The sequence below is a fragment of the Haliotis rufescens genome, unplaced genomic scaffold (assembly GCF_023055435.1).
Source record: "Haliotis rufescens isolate VD_foot unplaced genomic scaffold, xgHalRufe1.0.p SCAF_7, whole genome shotgun sequence".
NCBI classification, from domain to species: domain Eukaryota; kingdom Metazoa; phylum Mollusca; class Gastropoda; order Lepetellida; family Haliotidae; genus Haliotis; species Haliotis rufescens.
This window is the reverse complement of record NW_025964361.1, coordinates 46219731-46245809: the sequence shown is the minus strand read 5'-3', so window position 1 is coordinate 46245809 and position 26079 is coordinate 46219731. Positions and strand designations below refer to the sequence as shown.

The 26079-nt window shown below is 34.6% G+C and overlaps 1 protein-coding gene across 1 annotated transcript; it reads right to left on the bottom strand.

Moving 5' to 3' along the window:
- Window positions 1–1134: 1134 nt before the first annotated feature.
- Window positions 1135–25621, bottom strand: LOC124143663 (penicillin-binding protein 4-like). The gene is made up of 6 exons (XM_048388179.1): window positions 25212–25621; window positions 5903–6011; window positions 4107–4286; window positions 3334–3597; window positions 2664–2911; window positions 1135–1985 (listed from the first exon to the last, which is right to left on the bottom strand). Exons 1-6 carry the CDS (start codon window positions 25426–25428, stop codon window positions 1294–1296), a joined length of 1710 nt encoding a protein of 569 aa, XP_048244136.1. The 5' UTR covers window positions 25429–25621; the 3' UTR covers window positions 1135–1293.
- Between the last annotated feature and the right edge of the window lie 458 nt (window positions 25622–26079).

Sequence of the window (26079 nt, the reverse complement as noted above, 5' to 3'; positions counted from 1 at the left end):
TTAACGCTGCAGTCAGTAGTATTCCAGTTATATATCTGGAGCCTGTAAAACATGTATTGGTTTTACTCATTTAGTGATTGTGTTACAACTAAAAACGATATGTTAATATATTACATTTGCTGTGTACAAGTACATAGATTCTGCTGCTTTTGTGTAAGGAGAAACGTTTGATGAATGAATTAATTTTGCAAAGTGGGAGAGGTTAGGTTTCTTTTGTATTTGGTTCAGCATTAATAATAGCCGCTACTGAGCTTATGTTGAAAAATTGATGGTTTTGACGTCCGGTGGAATCAGGGTTCACATTGTTAAACTGCACAATAAGCCACAATCAATGTACCATCTGAGTCGAAATATGTTTTAGACAGGACATCAAAACAAGTATCAGTTCATCTCTGTTTATTGATAAAATCAATATATACTTAACATATGTATACATTTATTGAATATTGCTTCCTACAGCTACCTAGGGAGCCCATTGTGGTTCCAAGGTCCTCAGCAACCTATGCTTGTCGGATGACTTAATGGATCGGGCGGTCAGGCTCGGGAGACTTAGTTCACTGTGTGCCATCACACCACGACGGCATAGATCGTTCATCATATCAATACCACATTATTTATAGACCGCCGTAATATAACTTGACTATTGCCAGTTGCGGCGTTAAAGAATTAAGAAGAAACGAATAATCTATCTACGTAAGTCACCTCGGGTTTATATACCGGCTCAAAGACAATTAATTATATTAATAGTATCTAGTCACCGATTCATTTTGTCGCTTCAATTGAAGTTCATTGAGTTATGACATACCTAAAACAATATCATGACCGACTGCTTGTATGTGAGGGATATCCCAAATTAGAATAAAATTCTCGACAGGGCCTTGAGAAGTTATACAAAGTACCCCAGTTACCAATAGGTACTGATATTGATACCACGAAAGTTCTATTTTGAAATAATTAGGCCAAATACCTATGTTCTGTTGAACACACAGTAAACAAGATTGTAAGCAGATCAGATGAACATTAATCAACATTTGAACTACACAATTAACCAGTTTAATCTTACTTAATAAATTGTGCTTAAATACAATCGTCTTGTAAAATAGAAACAAAATATTACATCTCATTATTATCTCAGAATCCAATTATTGACACCGACCCCCCTCCTAAAAAATGTAACATATTAGAAAACAAATCTTCATTTACTTTATACAAAGCAAACGTTACCAATATTTTTAGCGACATATCCTGTTGTCATAAGATGCTCCAGGTCAAACTCTTAAGATTATACAGTCCCTACCACATAAACAAGACTACACAAAGTGCTGCGAACACCATCAGAAGATTGCTAAACTCCTTCACAGTCTGCCCATTTGTTTCAGTTTTGGTACTTGTGTATATGTTTTTATCATAAAAGCTGATACCTCTTTTAAATGTCAACTTGTGGGGGAAAATGAGGTCACATTGTGAATACTTTCCTTTGTTCATCCCATGGAAGTTTACTGGTACAAGAACCGTAGCATTACCTGGCCGAGAATACAACCTATAGGCACCCCATGCATCCAATTTGAACATACTTTTATCAGCTGTGGTATTGAGAGAACCCTGTAACCTATTGTAGTGAAGTTCTAATGACGACCCTGACCCACTCTTAACTTCAAGGTCACCAAACAGATAATGCCCGTACTTGCCAACATAACAATCAAGGCATTCCACTTCAGCGTTCGTGACGTCGGAATTATTTTGACCATTTGGCGGCACATTTGACCATGGCAAAGGGAATGTGCAAGCCGTGGATGAATTTAGCCAAGGTTGATCACCGATCAAAATATCAGAAATATAGAATGAGATAACTGTTTCTGCAATTTCCTCATCCGTTGTCCCAGGTCCATTGGCACTTACAAAGATTCCGAACTCCATGTCGGGGTAAAGGCCTAGCCAGGTTATGTAAGAAACCAAGCCGCCTGTGTGCATCACCTGTTTATATCCTGGAAAATAACATAGAACATTTAATACATTAACAATGTGATATCTAAACACCCCACTTACATTTGTCATGATTGTGACATTGTGCGTTGGTTAAGTTGGACAAAATTGCAGTGAATTTTTTTTGAAAGGATCACTGAACTTCAGTGATGACACCAGGTGTTCGCGAAAGACAGTAGTATGTTAAACTCCAGGGTCTGGTCTATAGACCGTGGGAGGTACTGCCATACAACCTCAACCATCTATTTCAGAACTAAGTCAAGAGATATGTTTGCAAGCATAGTTTGGAATGGAAGTCGAAAGTTTTAAATGTAAAGTTCGAGAAAGCTCTTTTCTGATTGCTGATTTAGGTAGATAAAAGGTCGACTTGCAATGGGATGCCCTCAGATGCTGGTTAGCGGTATCGAGAACTAAGATCTGCTATTCATGCAATTGACATTTTAATTACATTATAGATTATTATTATTGATTACAAAATATATTATTTACTAATATTCAAGAAGATGTGGTAGCCTTAGCTTGAGTTTGTTCGCCACACCAGGCACCCAGTACGATCACTATTGTGAATGCTGTGGTAACAGCCAATTTCATGTCTTCCGCAGTTTTATGACTTGAATATTGCTAATTGCAGCGTACGGCATACTCATTTATGCAAACATTTATTCTGGATTGTGTCTTACCCTTATAATTCGACATGACCCATGCATAGCCATAGCCATACTGCAAGTCCACGACGGGCAACTTTGGCTTTGACGAGGATTGACTGATAGGAATACTCTCGTGAGATTTAAAGACCTCCGCGAGTGTTTTAGATTTGACCAGTGTGACGTTGTCCGCTGTCACCCCTTGCCTCAACAGGAAGTGCATCCATTTAGCCATGTCCTCTGCTGATGACGCAATAGCACCTGCGGCCTCTCCTGGATGTATGCTGCGTGGAATCAAGATCAGCAGATAAAAAATGTTGAGGATAATAAGGATGAGCGTTGTTCATGCTATCAACCACTGAATTGCCTCGCCTAGATTCGATTATATACAATTCGCCTTGAAATAGTTGGAATAATGATGAATGTGGCTTAAAACAACATTAACTCTTTCACTATACAGCAGTTATTCAGGCGATTTATAATTATGAAGCATTGTTAACATTTGTGCTTAGGAGATATAAAGTACGTTTCATTGTTGTTTTTGATAACTGTTTGATCTCAATGTGATAAATGTGATAAACAGCTAACGCAGATACATGAATAACCTACCACCTGACAATCTTAATAATCTGCATAATCTGAAAATGAGTGTTATTTTGTCAATTGTACAAATTAATTATTAAGCAAAAGTGATGTTTTATCTCACTCGTAAATGGAGGGATCGGTTAATATGAGCTCGTTCTCCATGTCAAAGTAGGGTTTTGCCAAAGCTGGTTCATTAACGGTTATCGTCTTTCCCAGAACACGTGACTGGTTCATCCCCAGTGGCTTGAAGATTCGTTTCTCCAGAGTGGCTTCGTAGGATTCCCCTGACAACACTTCCACAACATGGCCGAGCAGAGCGTACCCCCAGTTGTTGTACTCGAAGACGTCACGGGATGGCTTAACTTCCGGAAGAAAGCGGAAACGTCTGTATAAAAGAACAATAATAGCATAAACCACAGAAGTTCCTTCGTCACTTTGTCACAGTGTGAGATGTCAAGATCACAATGACATTTTAATTTGGTTTGACTGTATGGGTGGGCTGTGTGGTTGAACTGTATTTGCCATCATGTTTTGCTTGATGTGAACGTGCAACCATTTTGCAATTTGGGCAATGTGACGTCCCCAGTTTTAGTGGTTGCTTTAGTGGGACTGAGGATCTAGCTCGCAGTCGGGGCACGGGGGATGGTTACCATCTGAGAGAGAGAGAGAGAGAGAGAGAGAGAGAGAGAGAGAGAGAGAGAGAGAGAGAGAGAGAGAGAGGAGAGAGAGAGAGAGAGACGGCTGTTTGACATGGAATTGTAATGACCACAGAAAATCGCCGCCGAATTGGGGCGACTGAGATGACAGGGCAAAGTACCCTCTCATACTAAAGTAAATACTCTGAAATGTGACATTTTCCTGAAAAATATATATTCAGATGTGAAGAAAGTGTACTTGGCAAAATCAGTTCTCGTTAAGTTCTGGTCCAGTCCAGCAAACAGGGACAAGATCGCAGGCTGTAACCCTGTGCGGTGAGTCAAAAGATCCCTCAGAGTAGTCTCCCTTGTTCTCTCCTCGTCCACAAATGCAAAGTCTGGACCCAACACGTCCTTGACCTTTGACGTCCACGTTAAACTGTAACAGTAATATACACGAATAACAACAACAATATACAAGGGAAACTAGGTATACTCAATCACACTTACCACATTTCGACTACTCCTCACTGTATATAAATTAATAAAGATCCAAACCAATGCATATTTTCATACGTGAGGGTTGATACGTACAGGACTGAAATTAACATGAACATGTGACTGTACAGATAAAAGCATTAAGCATTGGGAATGATTCTGAAATATACCTGTACAAAAACTTGTAAAATAGTTTTGAATCTTTATTCGAGAAAATTAATGGTAAAGATGGTTATTCATCAACATTAAATTTAATTTTAGAACTTTGTGGAGTCAAATGCTACATACAATTATTTGTTTATTGTTATTACAGAATACTCAATAACACAATGATCTTATAACAAAGCAATTTGATTTGAATATCCGGAAGTGAATACAACTCGACAGCTTCTAGTCGTTCTGTGGTCATTCTTATACATTAGATACACTATCATACTATGCACATTATTAACGAAAACTAAAAGTTTCCAATGAAATTTTAAATGGCACGGGTCGTTACGTGCCTAAAATATTTTGATGATGATGCTAGAGTATACATATCATTACGTAAATATTGTTCAGTGGAACAACGTTAGAGTAGAGGAAACAAACACCCTTGATGAATAAGACCATGACCACCTACTTTGAGTGAGAGTGACCTGGCTTTATATCTACTTTTAGACAATTATATACAAATGATTACTCTTGACAAGATCAATATGTGAAACCAAGGACCCCAGGACCCTACCCCTTCGGCGGTCTGACCGGACAACCTCGGGGTCGGCTCCTAGGATCCTTTGTTTTGCATATTGATCTAGTCAAGAGTAATGATTCCTTACGTTAAACCGAATTTCACTTTAGTTTGCAATTGATGAAGCTTTCAGACCGTCCCCTGTTTCATTACAGTAATGTTGCTGTGAACAGCGAAATGTTAGTATCAGACGCAATCTTGTTTTCCAACAGACGAGTCAGTATTCATCACGTGACGGGTCCGTATTCAAGGTCATTGTCAGTCACGTGAATATGGGGTCAACATTGAAACGTATTATTTCGTCACATGGAACGGATTAAACCAACGGAATTGCAAGATTCTTAGTGGAGGTATAACAATCTATTATATATTATCCAGTCGTGTCAAGGCGTGTCAGCGTAATGGGGAAAGCAGGTCCCAACTGACATAGGTCCTTCGCGTCCACGGTGTTTTAAACCCACGAGAACAGGTATGTGGTGTTGACAGAGGGCAATCGAGGATTCAAAACCACGAGACGCAACATCGAACCACATAAATTGTGATATAGGTTCATTGTGGTATTAATGCGTGTCTACAATCACTCACTCGAAGTAGACATCTAACTCTGCTGCAGGCATTAGTTCATTCAGAGATTAACCTGGTTGTGATCTACGAGAATTTTCACAATTGATAATCTACAATTCCAAACTCACGAACTTATGTCCAGGCAGGAGGTTGTGGTATTCGTGCCTATATATTCACTCATCTAGAAATAGTGTCATGGAGTACTGTCGCGAGTTGAGGAATCGGTAAAATGTATCCTTTATGTGTATTTATGTCTGACATACCTTCCATTACTTTCATCCAACATCATGGCCAGGAGGGTACTCGTGAAAGCCTTGGTCACAGATCCAATTCCAAACAAAGTATCCTTAGTGACGTTTGTAGCGACCAGAACTGGGATACGACCAGAACTGGGATAAACAGTCCACAATTTCGCAAAACCCCATTTACTGCGGTAATGCTTTCGGTTAGCTCTAAAACACATGGCGATATATATGCGGAATATGATTTAGTTTATATTTTGGGTGGGACCGTACTGAATATGATCTTCTGTATATTTCCATGTCCCATTCCAAATAAATAACGCACATTACATTCTTCACTATAAATTGGAAACATCTTCAGGTATTATTATTATTTTGTTATTTTGTACTTGACAAATATTCACACGCCTTTCTGTGCGGCAATTCACATTTATGCACAAATGTCAGTGTCTGTGCGATATTTCTTTTAACAAATTATGTTATAATTAGATCAATAATTGAAATCAAGGATGTGTTTCTACATCACATTGTGGTCACAATAGTATATAGAATGGAATGGAATCGTCCATATTAAAAAAGTAAAGGCGGTGCTTGAGGGGTTTCTGAAATATTTCGGATTGTGGCCGTTAAATAAAAGAGCCTCGACACATTATGCATTCCATTTAGATTTTGTTTTGTTTGTAACTGTAAACAATTTTCCGTAATTCTGTTGTTTGTGGCCCAAATTAACGTGCGTTCTCCTCCAATCCCACGATGTGAATAGAAATGCAAAACATGTATCCTCATTAATTTATTTAATGTAACTGTGCTGAAGGGAATCCTTGTAATTCACACATGAGTAGATGTGAGAAATCATATTTATATAATTTCAAAACAATTATTTCACTTGCCTCTGCATTTAGACAAGCTCTTTCCACTTCTTTTAATTAGTTCGATGGGTTAATTGTATATGGTTTGCCAGAAGATTGAGGCGAAAATTACACAAGATGAAAGTGTTTTATCATTCCTCTTTACAAAGTTACGGGAAAGTACACAGGTACATCGGACATAAAATATACATTACTCAGAATGAAACGCGGGGTGTCAGACATGTTATATACATCATTATAAATGAAAGACGCGGGGGAGTTTGTATATCGGATATAAACTCTACATCACTCAGAACGATAGATAACGATAGAGGGTTTGTATCGGATGTATTATATTATACATACTTCAGAAAGCTGTAGATGCAGACCAATGTAAGCTTTGAAACATGCTAAGAAGTATGCAAGCTGGATATTGACGATTGTTTCAGAATGGCATTCTACCCACATATACAAGTTAGTGGTAACCTCAAATACCTCCTTAACTTAACCCTATCACATATACATGATGCAGGTAATGCGAGCTCAGAAGTTTGGTGTGCAAATTTATAATAAATGTATAAATATAAATGTATAACTAACAGATATAAGCGGTAAGACGGATATGACTCCTCATGCATGCATGCACCGGTAATCCAGACCTAACAGAAAGGAGTATATAGTTACTCCATAGTGTTTTAGGAACCAGGCAGCTTCGATTTGAAATAAAGGAAAGATATATTGAAGCAAGTCGAAATAATATATTTATATATCTAGCCTAAAATCACGATGATCCATGGACAGTGCATTGTGTATGTCTATGTTGGGCATTGCTTAAAATATACCCACCGCTTCGCTTGTCATGTTAGGCGACAATCGATGGTTGGTTGGTTGGTTGGTTGTTTAACGCCGCACTGTGCAATATTCCAGCTATATGACGGCGGTCTGTAAATAATCGAGTCTGGACCAGACAACACGGACAATCCAGTGATAGACATCATGAGCAACGATCCATGCATTTGGGATACGATGACATGCATCAACCAAGTCAGTGAGCCAGAACACCCGATCCCGTTAGTTGCCTTTTACGAGAAGCATAGTCGCCTTTTAGGGCAAGCATGGATTGCTGAAAAGACCTATTCTACCCCGGGTCTTCACGGGCACCACAATCGATGGACCGGGTGGGCATGCTTGTATAGTGACTTCGTTAATTGTGTGTCATGTACCCCGATATAAATACATGTAAATAAACGATTGGTTTAAGTATGAACAACGTCCCACGCCGACATGTACGATGTCTCGCAATCAACCAAATAACGAACCTGACTACCCGAGGCTCGTTAGTCGCCTCTTATTATACGATTCTAAGCCGGACTCCCCATCCGATCATGGGAATATTACCTGCATGGTCAGCTTTGCTGTTACTGGTTCTTGCAGTAAAATGTTGGTCCACATGGGCAGAGAGCAAAATAGTGATTGATATTATAAGCAAACATCCAGCACGTCGGAGGACGTTGAACCTCCGATCCATGAAGTCACCTAGTAAGACAATTAAAATTAAGCATGTGTTGCTGGGGACCACTTCTACACGAAATCAACTGCCTGAGTGGTCTAGTGGATAGACGTCTGCATAAGGAGTGAGTAAGTGGGTGAATATGTATTTACACTGCTTTTAGCAGCATTCCTGGAGTATCATGGCACGGGACACCAGAAATAGGGTTTACTCATTGAACACATGATGGGAATCGAACCCGGGCCTTCGACGTGACGAGCGAACGCTTTCACCAATAGGCTAACCAATCGCACCCCTGACAGCGGAAGGTAAGGTAAAATACACGGAATAAGATAGTACCCGTGCTTGGCGATTGGCTTTACGTGGATAAACGTGGATAAACACAGTACATATTCTGTTTTACAAAACTCATGTAAGAATCCATGTATTACCTTCACCCTCACTCGGTAAATACAAGAATTTCTGAATTCTGACACTCCTTGTGTAACACACTTACTGGTATAATACTCCCTATAAAAGTACCACTCATGACCTCCCTCAATATTTGCTAAGTTTGTGGTCCTAATCACTTTCAAAAGCTAAAATTAATTATAAATATTCAACAGTTAATAAATTTTAAAGGTGTTATGCCGCTTCTGCATGGTTTGATTACAGTAATACAAGGGTAAATATCTAATCGATAATTAATAAAAATCAGCTACAAGTATTCCATTATTTGTACATGTGAAAGGGCTATCCCATTTCTGGTCAAAGGGACATGAGTGATTATATAGTAAAAGGTCTCTTTTAAATAGCAGTATTGACCCATTACATTAAGAGTCTGCTCATAAGTGCGAAATATTATTTACTATCATCAACCGACAAGAAATCTTAAAATTCCATTAAATGTAGATTTTAAAGGCATTATCCCACTTCTGGCCAAGCTGATATGAGTCATAAAATAGTAAAAAATCTCTTAAAATTAGTATTATTGACCCATTACATTCAGACCTTTGTTCATAGGTTTGAAATGTTATTTACTATCATCAACCGACAAGAAATCTTAAGATTCCATTAATTGTAGATTTTGAAAGGCATTATTCCACTTTTGGTCAAGGTGATACGAGTCATAATATAGTCAAAAATCTCTTAAAATTAGAAATATTGACCCATTACATAAAGATTCTGCTCACAAGTGCGAAATATTATTTACTATCATCAAGCGACAAGAAATCTTAAAATTCCATTAAATGTAGATTTTAAAGGCATTATCCCACTTCTGGTCAAGCTGATATGAGTCATAATATAGTCAAAAATCTCTTAAAATTAGAACTATTGACCCATTACATTCAGATTCTGTCCACAAGTGCGAAATATTATTTACTATCATCAACCGACAAGAAATCTTAAGATTCCATTAATTGTGGATTTTAAAGGCATTATCCCACTTCTGGTCAAGCTGATATGAGTCATAATATAGTCAAAAATCTCTTAAAATTAGAAATATTGACCCATTACATAAAGATTCTGTCCACAAGTGTGAAATATTATTTACTATCACCAACCGACAAGAAATCTTAAAATTCCATTAAATGTAGATTTTAAAGGCATTATCCCACTTCTGGTCAAGCTGATATGAGTCATAATATAGTCAAAAATATCTTAAAATTAGAAATATTGACCCATTACATAAAGATTCTGTCCACAAGTGTGAAATATTATTCACTATCACCAACTGACAAGAAATCTTAAGATTCCATTAATTGTAGATTTTAAAGTCATTATCCCACTTCTGGTCAAGCTGATATGAGTCATAATATAGTCAAAAATCTCTTAAAATTAGTATTATTGACCCATTACATTCAGATTCTGTCCACAAGTGCGAAATATTATTTACTATCATCAACCGAGAAGAAATCTTAAGATTCCATTAATTGTGGATTTTAAAGGCATTATCCCACTTCTGGTCAAGCTGATATGAGTCATAATATAGTCAAAAATCTCTTAAAATTAGAAATATTGACCCATTACATTCAGACCTTTGTTCATAGGTTTGAAATGTTATTTACTATCATCAACCGACAAGAAATCTTAAGATTCCATTAATTGTAGATTTTGAAAGGCATTATTCCACTTTTGGTCAAGGTGATACGAGTCATAATATAGTCAAAAATCTCTTAAAATTAGAAATATTGACCCATTACATAAAGATTCTGTCCACAAGTGTGAAATATTATTTACTATCATCAACCGACAAGAAATCTTAAGATTCCATTAATTGTGGATTTTAAAGGCATTATCCCACTTCTGGTCAAGCTGATATGAGTCATAATATAGTCAAAAATATCTTAAAATTAGAAATATTGACCCATTACATAAAGATTCTGTCCACAAGTGTGAAATATTATTTACTATCACCAACCGACAAGAAATCTTAAAATTCCATTAAATGTAGATTTTAAAGGCATTATCCCACTTCTGGTCAAGGTGATATGAGTCATAATGTAGTCAAAAATCTCTTAAAATTAGAAATATTGATCCATTACAGTCAGATTCTGTCCACAAGTGTGAAATATTATCTACTATCATCAACCGACAAGAAATCTTAAGATTCCATTAATTGTAGATTTTAAAGGCATTATCCCACTTCTGGTCAAGCTGATATGGGTCATAATATAGTCAAAAATCTCTTAAAATTAGAAATATTCACCCATTACATTCAGATTCTGTCCACAAGTGCGAAATATTATTTACTATCATCAACCGAGAAGAAATCTTAAGATTCCATTAATTGTGGATTTTAAAGGCATTATCCCACTTCTGGTCAAGCTGATATGAGTCATAATATAGTCAAAAATCTCTTAAAATTAGAAATATTGATCCATTACAGTCAGATTCTGTCAACAAGTGTGAAATATTATTTACTATCATCAACCGAGAAGAAATCTTAAGATTCCATTAATTGTGGATTTTAAAGGCATTATCCCACTTCTGGTCAAGCTGATATGAGTAATAATATAGTCAAAAATCTCTTAAAATTAGAAATATTGACCCATTACATTCAGACCTTTGTTCATAGGTTTGAAATGTTATTTACTATCATCAACCGACAAGAAATCTTAAGATTCCATTAATTGTAGATTTTGAAAGGCATTATTCCACTTTTGGTCAAGGTGATACGAGTCATAATATAGTCAAAAATCTCTTAAAATTAGAAATATTGACCCATTACATAAAGATTCTGCTCACAAGTGCGAAATATTATTTACTATCATCAAGCGACAAGAAATCTTAAAATTCCATTAAATGTAGATTTTAAAGGCATTATCCCACTTCTGGTCAAGCTGATATGAGTCATAATATAGTCAAAAATCTCTTAAAATTAGAACTATTGACCCATTACATTCAGATTCTGTCCACAAGTGCGAAATATTATTTACTATCATCAACCGACAAGAAATCTTAAGATTCCATTAATTGTGGATTTTAAAGGCATTATCCCACTTCTGGTCAAGCTGATATGAGTCATAATATAGTCAAAAATCTCTTAAAATTAGAAATATTGACCCATTACATAAAGATTCTGTCCACAAGTGTGAAATATTATTTACTATCACCAACCGACAAGAAATCTTAAAATTCCATTAAATGTAGATTTTAAAGGCATTATCCCACTTCTGGTCAAGCTGATATGAGTCATAATATAGTCAAAAATATCTTAAAATTAGAAATATTGACCCATTACATAAAGATTCTGTCCACAAGTGTGAAATATTATTCACTATCACCAACTGACAAGAAATCTTAAGATTCCATTAATTGTAGATTTTAAAGTCATTATCCCACTTCTGGTCAAGCTGATATGAGTCATAATATAGTCAAAAATCTCTTAAAATTAGTATTATTGACCCATTACATTCAGATTCTGTCCACAAGTGCGAAATATTATTTACTATCATCAACCGAGAAGAAATCTTAAGATTCCATTAATTGTAGATTTTAAAGGCATTATCCCACTTCTGGTCAAGCTGATATGAGTCATAATATAGTCAAAAATCTCTTAAAATTAGAAATATTGACCCATTACATTCAGACCTTTGTTCATAGGTTTGAAATGTTATTTACTATCATCAACCGACAAGAAATCTTAAGATTCCATTAATTGTAGATTTTGAAAGGCATTATTCCACTTTTGGTCAAGGTGATACGAGTCATAATATAGTCAAAAATCTCTTAAAATTAGAAATATTGACCCATTACATAAAGATTCTGTCCACAAGTGTGAAATATTATTTACTATCATCAACCGACAAGAAATCTTAAGATTCCATTAATTGTGGATTTTAAAGGCATTATCCCACTTCTGGTCAAGCTGATATGAGTCATAATATAGTCAAAAATATCTTAAAATTAGAAATATTGACCCATTACATAAAGATTCTGTCCACAAGTGTGAAATATTATTTACTATCACCAACCGACAAGAAATCTTAAAATTCCATTAAATGTAGATTTTAAAGGCATTATCCCACTTCTGGTCAAGGTGATATGAGTCATAATGTAGTCAAAAATCTCTTAAAATTAGAAATATTGATCCATTACAGTCAGATTCTGTCCACAAGTGTGAAATATTATTTACTATCATCAACCGACAAGAAATCTTAAGATTCCATTAATTGTAGATTTTAAAGGCATTATCCCACTTCTGGTCAAGCTGATATGGGTCATAATATAGTCAAAAATCTCTTAAAATTAGAAATATTGACCCATTACATTCAGATTCTGTCCACAAGTGCGAAATATTATTTACTATCATCAACCGAGAAGAAATCTTAAGATTCCATTAATTGTGGATTTTAAAGGCATTATCCCACTTCTGGTCAAGCTGATATGAGTCATAATATAGTCAAAAATCTCTTAAAATTAGAAATATTGACCCATTACATTCAGACCTTTGTTCATAGGATTGAAATGTTATTTACTATCATCAACCGACAAGAAATCTTAAGATTCCATTAATTGTAGATTTTGAAAGGCATTATTCCACTTTTGGTCAAGGTGATACGAGTCATAATATAGTCAAAAATCTCTTAAAATTAGAAATATTGACCCATTACATAAAGATTCTGTCCACAAGTGTGAAATATTATTTACTATCATCAACCGACAAGAAATCTTAAGATTCCATTAATTGTGGATTTTAAAGGCATTATCCCACTTCTGGTCAAGCTGATATGAGTCATAATATAGTCAAAAATATCTTAAAATTAGAAATATTGATCCATTACATAAAGATTCTGTCCACAAGTGTGAAATATTATTTACTATCACCAACCGACAAGAAATCTTAAAATTCCATTAAATGTAGATTTTAAAGGCATTATCCCACTTCTGGTCAAGCTGATATGGGTCATAATATAGTCAAAAATCTCTTAAAATTAGAAATATTCACCCATTACATTCAGATTCTGTCCACAAGTGCGAAATATTATTTACTATCATCAACCGAGAAGAAATCTTAAGATTCCATTAATTGTGGATTTTAAAGGCATTATCCCACTTCTGGTCAAGCTGATATGAGTCATAATATAGTCAAAAATCTCTTAAAATTAGAAATATTGACCCATTACATTCAGACCTTTGTTCATAGGTTTGAAATGTTATTTACTATCATCAACCGACAAGAAATCTTAAGATTCCATTAATTGTAGATTTTGAAAGGCATTATTCCACTTTTGGTCAAGGTGATACGAGTCATAATATAGTAAAAAATCTCTTAAATTTAGAAATATTGACCCATTACATAAAGATTCTGCTCACAAGTGCGAAATATTATTTACTATCATCAACCGACAAGAAATCTTAAAATTCCATTAAATGTAGATTTTAAAGGCATTATCCCACTTCTGGTCAAGCTGATATGAGTCATAATATAGTCAAAAATCTCTTAAAATTAGAAATATTGACCCATTACATAAAGATTCTGTCCACAAGTGCGAAATATTATTTACTATCATCAACCGACAAGAAATCTTAAGATTCCATTAATTGTAGATTTTAAAGGCATTATCCCACTTCTGGTCAAGCTGATATGAGTCATAATATAGTCAAAAATCTCTTAAAATTAGAAATATTGACCCATTACATAAAGATTCTGTCCACAAGTGCGAAATATTATTTACTATCATCAACCGACAAGAAATCTTAAGATTCCATTAATTGTAGATTTTAAAGTCATTATCCCACTTCTGGTCAAGCTGATATGAGTCATAATATAGTCAAAAATCTCTTAAAATTAGAAATATTGACCCATTACATAAAGATTCTGTCCACAAGTGCGAAATATTATTTACTATCATCAACCGACAAGAAATCTTAAGATTCCATTAATTGTGGATTTTAAAGGCATTATCCCACTTCTGGTCAAGCTGATATGAGTCATAATATAGTCAAAAATCTCTTAAAATTAGAAATATTGATCCATTACATAAAGATTCTGTCCACAAGTGTGAAATATTATTTACTATCACCAACCGACAAGAAATCTTAAAATTCCATTAAATGTAGATTTTAAAGGCATTATCCCACTTCTGGTCAAGCTGATATGAGTCATAATATAGTCAAAAATATCTTAAAATTAGAAATATTGACCCATTACATAAAGATTCTGTCCACAAATGTGAAATATTATTCACTATCACCAACTGACAAGAAATCTTAAAATTCCATTAAATGTAGATTTTAAAGGCATTATCCCACTTCTGGTCAAGGTGATATGAGTCATAATATAGTCAAAAATCTCTTAAAATTAGAAATATTGATCCATTACAGTCAGATTCTGTCCACAAGTGTGAAATATTATTTACTATCATCAACCGACAAGAAATCTTAAGATTCCATTAATTGTAGATTTTAAAGGCATTATCCCACTTCTGGTCAAGCTGATATGGGTCATAATATAGTCAAAAATCTCTTAAAATTAGAAATATTCACCCATTACATTCAGATTCTGTCCACAAGTGCGAAATATTATTTACTATCATCAACCGAGAAGAAATCTTAAGATTCCATTAATTGTAGATTTTAAAGGCATTATCCCACTTCTGGTCAAGCTGATATGAGTCATAATATAGTCAAAAATCTCTTAAAATTAGAAATATTGACCCATTACATTCAGACCTTTGTTCATAGGTTTGAAATGTTATTTACTATCATCAACCGACAAGAAATCTTAAGATTCCATTAATTGTAGATTTTGAAAGGCATTATTCCACTTTTGGTCAAGGTGATACGAGTCATAATATAGTCAAAAATCTCTTAAAATTAGAAATATTGACCCATTACATAAAGATTCTGCTCACAAGTGCGAAATATTATTTACTATCATCAACCGACAAGAAATCTTAAAATTCCATTAAATGTAGATTTTAAAGGCATTATCCCACTTCTGGTCAAGCTGATATGAGTCATAATATAGTAAAAAATCTCTTAAAATTAGAAATATTGACCCATTACATAAAGATTCTGTCCACAAGTGCGAAATATTATTTACTATCATCAACCGACAAGAAATCTTAAGATTCCATTAATTGTGGATTTTAAAGGCATTATTCCATTTATGGTCGAGGCAATATGAGTCTTAATATAGTCAAAAATCTTGTAAAATTAACAGTATTAACCCATTGCATTCACATTCTACTCACAAGTGCGAAATGTTATTTATTATCATCAGCCGAGAACAAATCTTAAGATTCCATTAACTGTAGATTTTAAAGGTGTTATCCCATTTATGGTTGAGCGAGTAAGTGACTATGGTTTTATGCTGCTTTTAGCAATATTCCAGCAATATCACTGGGGGACACCAGAAATGGGCTTCACTCATTGTACCCATATTGGGAATCAACCCAGGTCTTCGGCGTCACGAGTCAATGTTTTAACCACTAGGCTACCCGACCGCCCCCACTTATGGTTGAGGTGATATGAGTGATAAATAGAGGTTATCACGCGAGTGTGTTTTGGGATGGTAAATATCCTGTATTAGGAATAAACATTGTATTTAGTGAGCCTTGGCTTGTTAAATACATAGTAATTGATATTTCTCCAGATTCCCGATGGTTAATTCTGACTTGATCCCCGAATGACAAGGGCGATGCCATGTTTGTTTATAAACAGTGAAAGTAGTCCCAACTTGACCTTTGACAATTGCATCTCTATCCGCATATGACCCCAACGGATATCGTTTTTATCCATTGGCTTTATTCTGCTGAGAAACCTACCCATTATATGATAATACAGTATAAAATCTCATAAAATTAGAAATATTGACCCATTACATTCAGATTCTGTCCACAAGTTTGAAATGTTTTTTACTATCATCAGCTGAAAGAAAATCTTAAGATTCCATTAACTGTAGATTTTACAGGTGTTCTCCCTTTTTCTGGTCAAGGCCATATAAGTAATAATATATACTGAACAACAAAAGTTCCTGTGACATTAAATAAGATTTAATGCAAAGTTATGTTTTTTACCAAATCTGAAACAATTTCTGTTTGCAACAGAACAAAAGACTCCTGTAAATGTTCAAATGGTTTAATTTGTCATACTAAATGTTTCTGAATCAGCTCCAAGTCATATGGTCTATGGCGAATGTGGTAGATACCCGTTATATATTTGTTCATATTTACGTTTACTCAGATACTGGCTCAAAATAACAGAGATGTCGCTGGAACGAATCCCAAGAAAATGCTACGAAATGATTGTCTATCGTGAAAGTGTTGGTTACGTAACCTGGGCATCAAACATTAAGCATTTACTCTTCTCTCTCGGATTTGGATATGTTTGGCTAAATCAAAGCGTTGGAGACAAAATGTATTTTCTTAGCTCTTTTAAGCAGGTAGCAATTGATATGTTTACTCAAAACTGGAGGTCGTCACTAGATAACAGTACACGCTACGACGTCTATAAAACCTTTAAATATTGTCTAACACCAGAGGTTTACCTGCATACTATAACAGAGATAAAAATTAGAGACACATTTATTAAACTCAGGCTAGGGTTAAATGATTTGATGTGCAACAGGGGTCGCTTCTCCTCTATTCCTAAGGATATGCGTTTTTGTCCATTCTGCGAAAACCATATTGAAAACGAATTACACTTTTTGTTTATATGTCCAATTTACGACAACCTAAGATTGAAATATATGCCTGATATCACTAAGAACCACTATTCCATGAACAAAATATTATCTTTTAATGGTATCCCTAGTAAAAAATTAACTAAGATATTACAATACATCTATCAAAGTCTACGAGTGCGTAGTAAATTACTTAGTAAATCCGATATGTCCAGAAATAATTAGTTGTTTTGAAACTTTCGCATCTAGATCAGGAGTATCTACATTTCATTTTTGTCTGTTTGTTTCTACTAGAAATGCATATACATTTAAATTGTCAAATTGTCATGACATGATGAGTATATTACTGATAGATCCTTTTGTATTGAACGTCGTATGGCTGAAAGCCTTTGCGACGTAAAACTTCATATTTCCATTCCATTCCTTTTGTATTTTATACTACTACTGCTGCCACTGTGGTTATTACCACTGTTATTACAATACCTCTATTACATGTCAAGCATCATATTAGTTATCCAATAATTATATAATGCGCTGTACAGCTGTAAATGATATTGTTTATCTGTATGTGTATATGGGCCAATGGCCTTTCATACAATAAAGATTGATTGATTGACTTCAGAAAATGTGTGATTTCATAAATCACTTTCAAAACACTTTCAAAACACTTTCAAAGACATGTTAGGAGGGCTTACTTTGATCAGAAACATTATTCTTCAAGGTCAAATTGTTGGTTCTCAAACTTGCTCCAAGAGAGCATTGCTACCTTTTATTGGTGCATTCTCACGCAATTTATTTGGTGCCGCCCTGACAGCGACGTGAACATAATACGACAACATATCAATATCTTATCAAACAGAATGAGAGCTGAAGAAGCAGCTTTTAATGTGTCACAGGATTACATGGGTTCGTACATATCTAAGGCTAATGACAGAATGGATGGTTTGAAGCAAGGTATAATTCAAATAATTCCAGTATAGTAAAATTATTTTTTTCTGCTACAACATTAACAATATGAGCTTATGACCTTGCTTAAATTTACACTGAAGTTCTCACACCCTTCATAGAGATAGTTCCTCCTTGGAATTCAAGTATCAACAATCTCCTGAGCAGTAAGAGATCTGAACAGACAACTACTCAGTAGTAATTAGGGAATCATCTTGTGACATGTTTATGGCTAGTGTGTCAGGTCAGTGCTAGCAGTAGCTTGCCTGTATTCAGTTGTTTGAGCCCTCAACAGACCAATGAACCCTTCAGTATAAACTATCAATTTCCACTTTCCCCAGTTTGGCTTTAGCAAGTCTAGAAATAGACAAATACACATATCCATGGAAGGTGGTAATACATCAATCTATACAGATGTTCACAGGTCATAATCAACCTATGACATTTTATACACAATATCATCATACAATCTACACTTAATGGAATGTTAAGATTTCTTCTTGGCTGATGATAGTAAATCACATTTCAAACTTGTGAGCAGAACCTGAGTGTTATGGGTCAATATTTCTAATTTTAAGAGATTTTTTGCTATTTTATTACTCATATCCCCTCGACCAGAAATGGGATAACACCTATAAAATCTACAGTTAACGGAATCTGAAGATTTTCTTTTGGCTGCGGATAGTAAATCACATTCTAGCTTGTGAGCAGATTCTGAATGCTATGGGTTAATATTTCTAAGTTTAAGAGATTTTTTACAATATCATTACTCATCTCCCCTCAGCCAGAAATGGGATAAAGTATATAAACTCGACAATTAATGGAATCTTAAGATTTCTTCTTGGCTGATGATAGTAAATAACATTTCTAGCCCGTGAGCAAAGCCTGAATACTTTGAGTCAAGATTTCTAATTTCTTGTCGGTTGATGATAGTAAATAACATTTCAAACCTATGAACAAAGGTCTAAATGTAATGGGTCAGTATTTCTAATTTTAAGAGATTTTTTTACTATATTACTATTCATATAACCTTGACCAGAAGTGGGATAATGCCTTTAAAATCTACAATTAATGGAATCTAAAGATTTCTTGTCGGTTGATGATAGTAAATAATATTTCACACTTGTGGACTGAATCTTAATGTAATAGGACAATATTTCTAATTTTAAGAGATTTTTGACTATATTAATACTCATATCACCTTGACCAGAAATGGGATAACACCTTTAAAATCTACACTTAATGGAATCTTAAGATTTCTTCTTGGCTGATGATAGTAAATCACATTTCTAACTTGTGAGCAGAACCTGAATGCTATTGACCAATATTTTTAATTTTAACAGATTTTTTGCTATTTTATTACTCATATCCCCTAGACCAGAAATGAGATAACACCTATAAAATCTTCAGTTAACGGAATCTGAAGATTTCTTCATGACTACTGATAGTAAATAACATTTGAAACTTGTGAGCAGAATCTGAATGCAATGGGTCAATATTTCTAATTCTAAGAGATTTTCTACAATATCATTACTCATATAACCTTGACCAGAAATGGGATAACGCCTTTAAAATCTACAATTAATGGAATCTTAAGATTTTCTCTTGGCTGCTGATAGCAAAGCACATTTCTAGTTTGTGAGCAGAATCTGAATGCAATGGGTCAATATTTCTAATTTTTAAGTGAGTTGGGTTTAACACCACTTTTAACATTATTCCAGTTATATCACGGTGTGTCAGCTTAATGTGGGAGGAAAGCCCAAAGTGATGGTGCTGACAAACCTAGAAGCATTATTGGGGTGAACCGGGATTCGAACCAACCATCATGGTTGCTGGCGGATCCAAGGGACGCAACTCTGCACAGACACGGCCACCTGTGCCCCCTCTAATTTTAAGAGATTTTTAACTATATCATCACTCATCTGCCCTTGACCAGAAATGGGATAACACCTTTAAAATCTACAATTAATGAAATCTTAAGATTTCTTCTAGGCTGATGACAGTAAATAACATTTCAAACCTGTGAGCAAAGCCTGAACACTTTAAGTCAAGGTTTCTAATTTTAAGAGATTTTTTTACTATATTACTATTCATATAACCTTGACCAGAAGTGGGATAATGCCTTTAAAATCTACAATTAATGGAATCTAAAGATTTCTTGTCGGTTGATGATAGTAAATAATATTTCACACTTGTGGACTGAATCTTAATGTAATAGGACAATATTTATAATTTTAAGAGATTTTTGACTATATTAATACTCATCTGCCCTTGACCAGAAATGGGATAACACCTTTAAAATCTACACTTAATGGAATCTTAAGATTTCTTCTTGGCTGATGATAGTAAATCACATTTCTAACTTGTGAGCAGAACCTGAATGCTATTGACCAATATTTTTAATTTTAACAGATGTTTTGCTATTTTATTACTCATATCCCCTAGACCAGAAATGAGATAACACCTATAAAATCTTCAGTTAACGGAATCTGAAGATTTCTTCATGACTACTGATAGTAAATAACATTTGAAACTTGTGAGCAGAATCTGAATGCAATGGGTCAATATTTCTAATTCTAAGAGATTTTCTACAATATCATTACTCATATAACCTTGACCAGAAATGGGATAACGCCTTTAAAATCTACAATTAATGGAATCTAAAGATTTCTTGTCGGTTGATGATAGTAAATAATATTTCACACTTGTGGACTGAATCTTAATGTAATAGGACAATATTTCTAATTTTAAGAGATTTTTGACTATATTAATACTCATCTGCCCTTGACCAGAAATGGGATAACACCTTTAAAATCTACAATTAATGAAATCTTAAGATTTCTTCTAGGCTGATGACAGTAAATAACATTTCAAACCTGTGAGCAAAGCCTGAACACTTTAAGTCAAGATTTCTAATTTTAAGAGATTTTTTTACTATATTATTATTCATATAACCTTGACCAGAAATGGGATAACACCTTTAAAATCTACAATTAATGGAATATTAAGATTTCTTCTTGGCTGATGACAGTAAATAACATTTCAAACCTGTGAGCAAAGCCTGAACACTTTGAGTCAAGATTTCTAATTTTAAGAGATTTTTTTACTATATTATTATTCATATAACCTTGACCAGAAATGGGATAACACCTTTAAAATCTACAGTTAACGGAATCTGAAGATTTCTTCATGACTACTGATAGTAAATAACATTTGAAACTTGTGAGCAGAATCTGAATGCAATGGGTCAATATTTCTAATTCTAAGAGATTTTCTACCATATTATTATTCATATAACCTTGACCAGAAATGGGATAACGCCTTTAAAATCTACAATTTATGGAATCTTAAGATTTTCTCTTGGCTGCTGATAGCAAAGCACATTTCTAGTTTGTGAGCAGAATCTGAATGCAATGGGTCAATATTTCGAATGTTTAAGTGAGTTGGGTTTAACACCACTTTTAACATTATTCCAGTTATATCACGGTGTGTCAGCTTAATGTGGGAGGAAAGCCCAAAGTGATGGTGCTGACAAACCTAGAAGCATTATTGGGGTGAACCGGGATTCGAACCAACCATCATAGGTTGCTGGCGGATCCAAGGGACGCAACTCTGCACAGACACGGCCACCTGTGCCCCCTCTAATTTTAAGAGATTTTTAACTATATCATCACTCATCTGCCCTTGACCAGAAATGGGATAACACCTTTAAAATCTACAATTAATGAAATCTTAAGATTTCTTCTAGGCTGATGACAGTAAATAACATTTCAAACCTGTGAGCAAAGCCTGAACACTTTGAGTCAAGATTTCTAATTTTAAGAGATTTTTTTACTATATTATTATTCATATAACCTTGACCAGAAATGGGATAACACCTTTAAAATCTACAATTAATGAAATCTTAAGAATTTCTTCTAGGCTGATGACAGTAAATAACATTTCAAACCTGTGAGCAAAGCCTGAACACTTTGAGTCAAGATTTCTAATTTTAAGAGATTTTTTTACTATATTATTATTCATATAACCTTGACCAGAAATGGGATAACACCTTTAAAATCTACAATTAATGGAATATTAAGATTTCTTCTTGGCTGATGACAGTAAATAACATTTCAAACCTGTGAGCAAAGCCTGAACACTTTGAGTCAAGATTTCTAATTTTAAGAGATTTTTTTACTATATTATTATTCATATAACCTTGACCAGAAATGGGATAACACCTTTAAAATATACAATTAATGGAATATTAAGATTTCTTCTTGGCTGATGACAGTAAATAACATTTCAAACCTGTGAGCAAAGCCTGAACACTTTGAGTCAAGATTTCTAATTTTAAGAGATTTTTTTACTATATTATTATTCATATAACCTTGACCAGAAATGGGATAACACCTTTAAAATCTACAATTAATGGAATATTAAGATTTCTTCTAGGCTGATGACAGTAAATAACATTTCAAACCTGTGAGCAAAGCCTGAACACTTTGAGTCAAGATTTCTAATTTTAAGAGATTTTTTTACTATATTATTATTCATATAACCTTGACCAGAAATGGGATAACACCTTTAAAATCTACAATTAATGGAATATTAAGATTTCTTCTTGGCTGATGACAGTAAATAACATTTCAAACCTGTGAGCAAAGCCTGAACACTTTGAGTCAAGATTTCTAATTTTAAGAGATTTTTTTACTATATTATTATTCATATTACCTTGACCAGAAATGGGATAACACCTTTAAAATCTACAATTAATGGAATATTAAGATTTCTTCTTGGCTGATGATAGTAAATAACCTTTCAAACCTGTGAGGAGAATCTGAATGCTATGGGTCAATATTGCTAATGTTAAGAGATTGTTGACTATATTATTACTCACATCCCCTCAACCAGAAGTGGCATAAATGTTATGCTTTCAAGAATGAAAGGAATCTTGAGAGTTTTGTTTTCTGAACATTGTCAATCACATTTACAACCTTTGAGAAACATGTACTTTGACAATAAGCTTTGAATATGAAACTACATAGTTTTAAAAAAAGCTTCGTCCCCTTCACAGCTGTAATAGGCTAACTGATCATCATGGAGGGACTGACTGCACAATGTATGACATTGTGCTAGGTCTGTATCTGCCTTGATAGAAACCACAGAAAAAAGGTAAAAAGTAAAGGTATAATGACTTACCTACACATTCTCGTCTTTCAAAGAAATATTATCTTAGAAACTTCAGCCACTTGGCCTTCAACAGCAAGGACCAGACGACCATTTTGATCAAGTTGTAAAGGGAGGATAACTCTTACTGTTGCTTTGTCTTGCAAATTTTAATGTCAATGATGACAGAGCATGAGATAACAAGTTCAGTTCTCTATTAGTAATGGGTTTATTAAATATATGTTATCTGTCTTAAGTTGGTAATTTTGAAACCTTTCTAAATATTTCAATCATATTAAATAATATCATTTAGATTCCATATGGTCTCCCCAGAAATATGAGGGCATTTTGCTGGCAAAACGGTTTTGAAAGCTTCAACGTATATATGTCAATAAGCTACCAGGAATGGTTCAATGAGTTTCCCAGTTATTTTAATACTGACCAGGAAGGAGATTTTATCATACCGGTTATTACATATGTATTTTTTCCTTTAAAACAATGAGAAAAAGAATAGTGTTGTGGGTGAATCAAAGGAACATTAAAGAAATCTTTTTTTAACAAGAGAAATCTTTTTCAACAATTTCTACTCTAATATTTCTATATGTAATTAGTTTCTTTTATTTTTTAAGTTAGACTTCTAAGATGAAGCACAAACTTTCTCACATCCTGCATCTGCTATGCCTGGAAGCAGTTACATCTACCTCCACCATTAATATAAGAAAATAGTTGCTTTTATCATCATGTACACAATAATCAAATGGAGTGATTTTGAATAATTGTTACCACTAAAATCTAACATGATAATGATAGTAATATTTACAAAAAATGACTTTGGGACTTGAGAATACAAACAAAAATACACACATCAGTTGCCAGAGGGCTGTGAGGTGATGGGGCTTAGAAATCCCTTGAACAGTACAAATTTAACTGTACCCCTTTCAACTCTGACATGTTGAGTATTCATTGTTTGATGTTAAATGACACACTTAGTTATATTCAAAATAATTAATATTATTATATTGATGTACATACCCTCCCACATATATTTTGTGAACATCATGGCCTATTGTACAATGTCATGAGTATTTATTCCTAGACATTTACCTGCTGTTTTACTGTGTATGAGAAGAAATATATCGAACTCTCATAACTCTTGCAAAATTGCATAACACAAACATCCTAGGAACTTGAATTATTACGCTTGTATCCCCACCAATGAGTGGCATAACAACTTTAAAATACATAAATTAGAGAATAATTTTATTTTCATTTGGCTTTTGCATTTTTGTAGGAAACACTGTGTTCAGAAGTGGCCAAGATAGCTATTTAACAGAAAATTTACTCTGTTATTAAACATGTCACCACCTCACAAAGGTTATGATATGATAGACAATTAAATAATACATTTGGGAGTGATATCATGGTTAGAAATTAAACATGGCAATGGGCAGTAATTACAGATAATAAGCAACACGACCATATTTACAGGAATTGCATTTTGTCATGAGCGATATTGTATTCCGCTTTAGTTCCGCATTACCACTTTTATACGCTGCTATATTTAGCTGCAAATGTCGGACATCGAGTCAGTAGCATTGCCATTGGCGCACTTTGCAGAACCGAGTAAAAATACAAAACACAAGAAGTACAGATGATTTTGCTCTTATTAAATGTTTGTCAATTAAACACATAGTTGCATGCCACAGATATAATTCTCTACGGTGTTTATCCCAGTTCTGGTCGTATCCCAGTTCTGGTCGCTACAGACGTTCACTCCCTGTTCTATGTCCGCCTGTCCGAACCCCCGTGTCCACGTCTCACCCCCCTTCACAACAGCCAGGGTCAGCCCGGGGACCTGTCTACACCGCATGACCTCTTCTACAAACATTCCCACCTTATTCGCCTGGTCATCGGAGAAAACCTCCGCCGACTCTATTGAGACAGAGAACATGAGCAGTAATACTACTATACACCACATCATGTATTTTGCAGAGTTATCAAGGTACTGAACGGCTTACGAGATTCTAGGCGTTGGCCTCAACGTAAAGTACGCCCGCCGAGAAAATATATTAGAGGCGATATTGGTTGAGATTATAGATAAGCTGAGTTGCTTCGTTGTATGACAGGCAGATCTAAGCGCATCCACAAACACTGAACGCGAGATTCAGGGGCGAGGCACTCTCACCCACAGTCTCGGTGTGTTTTACTTCAGATAACAAGGAGATACATACCAGCAGTACTTTGGTGATGGAAGGAAGGCGTGGGATGTTAAAGGGGTCAATCAATGACACAGTCGTGTTAACCTTAATGGGTTTGTTGACGTGTGTCGGTTCATGGTAATTGTATGTTGTAACGAAGATAACTCATCTTGTACCCTGGTCCGGATATATTTGCCCGCCGTTCTACACATAATAGACATGTGTGATTCTTAGGTAACCAGGAGTATCTGATAAGAAAACTATATAAATTGTTATATGTTGAATGACATCTCTCGAAGAGAGCAATATTCATGATGTCCATCACACGTGATAGATGTTTAATGCGTATGATTCATGGACAAGTCAATATTTTAGGGTATGGTTGAAAGTATGATTCCACAAAACTATTGATCAATATATTATTGACACTATAC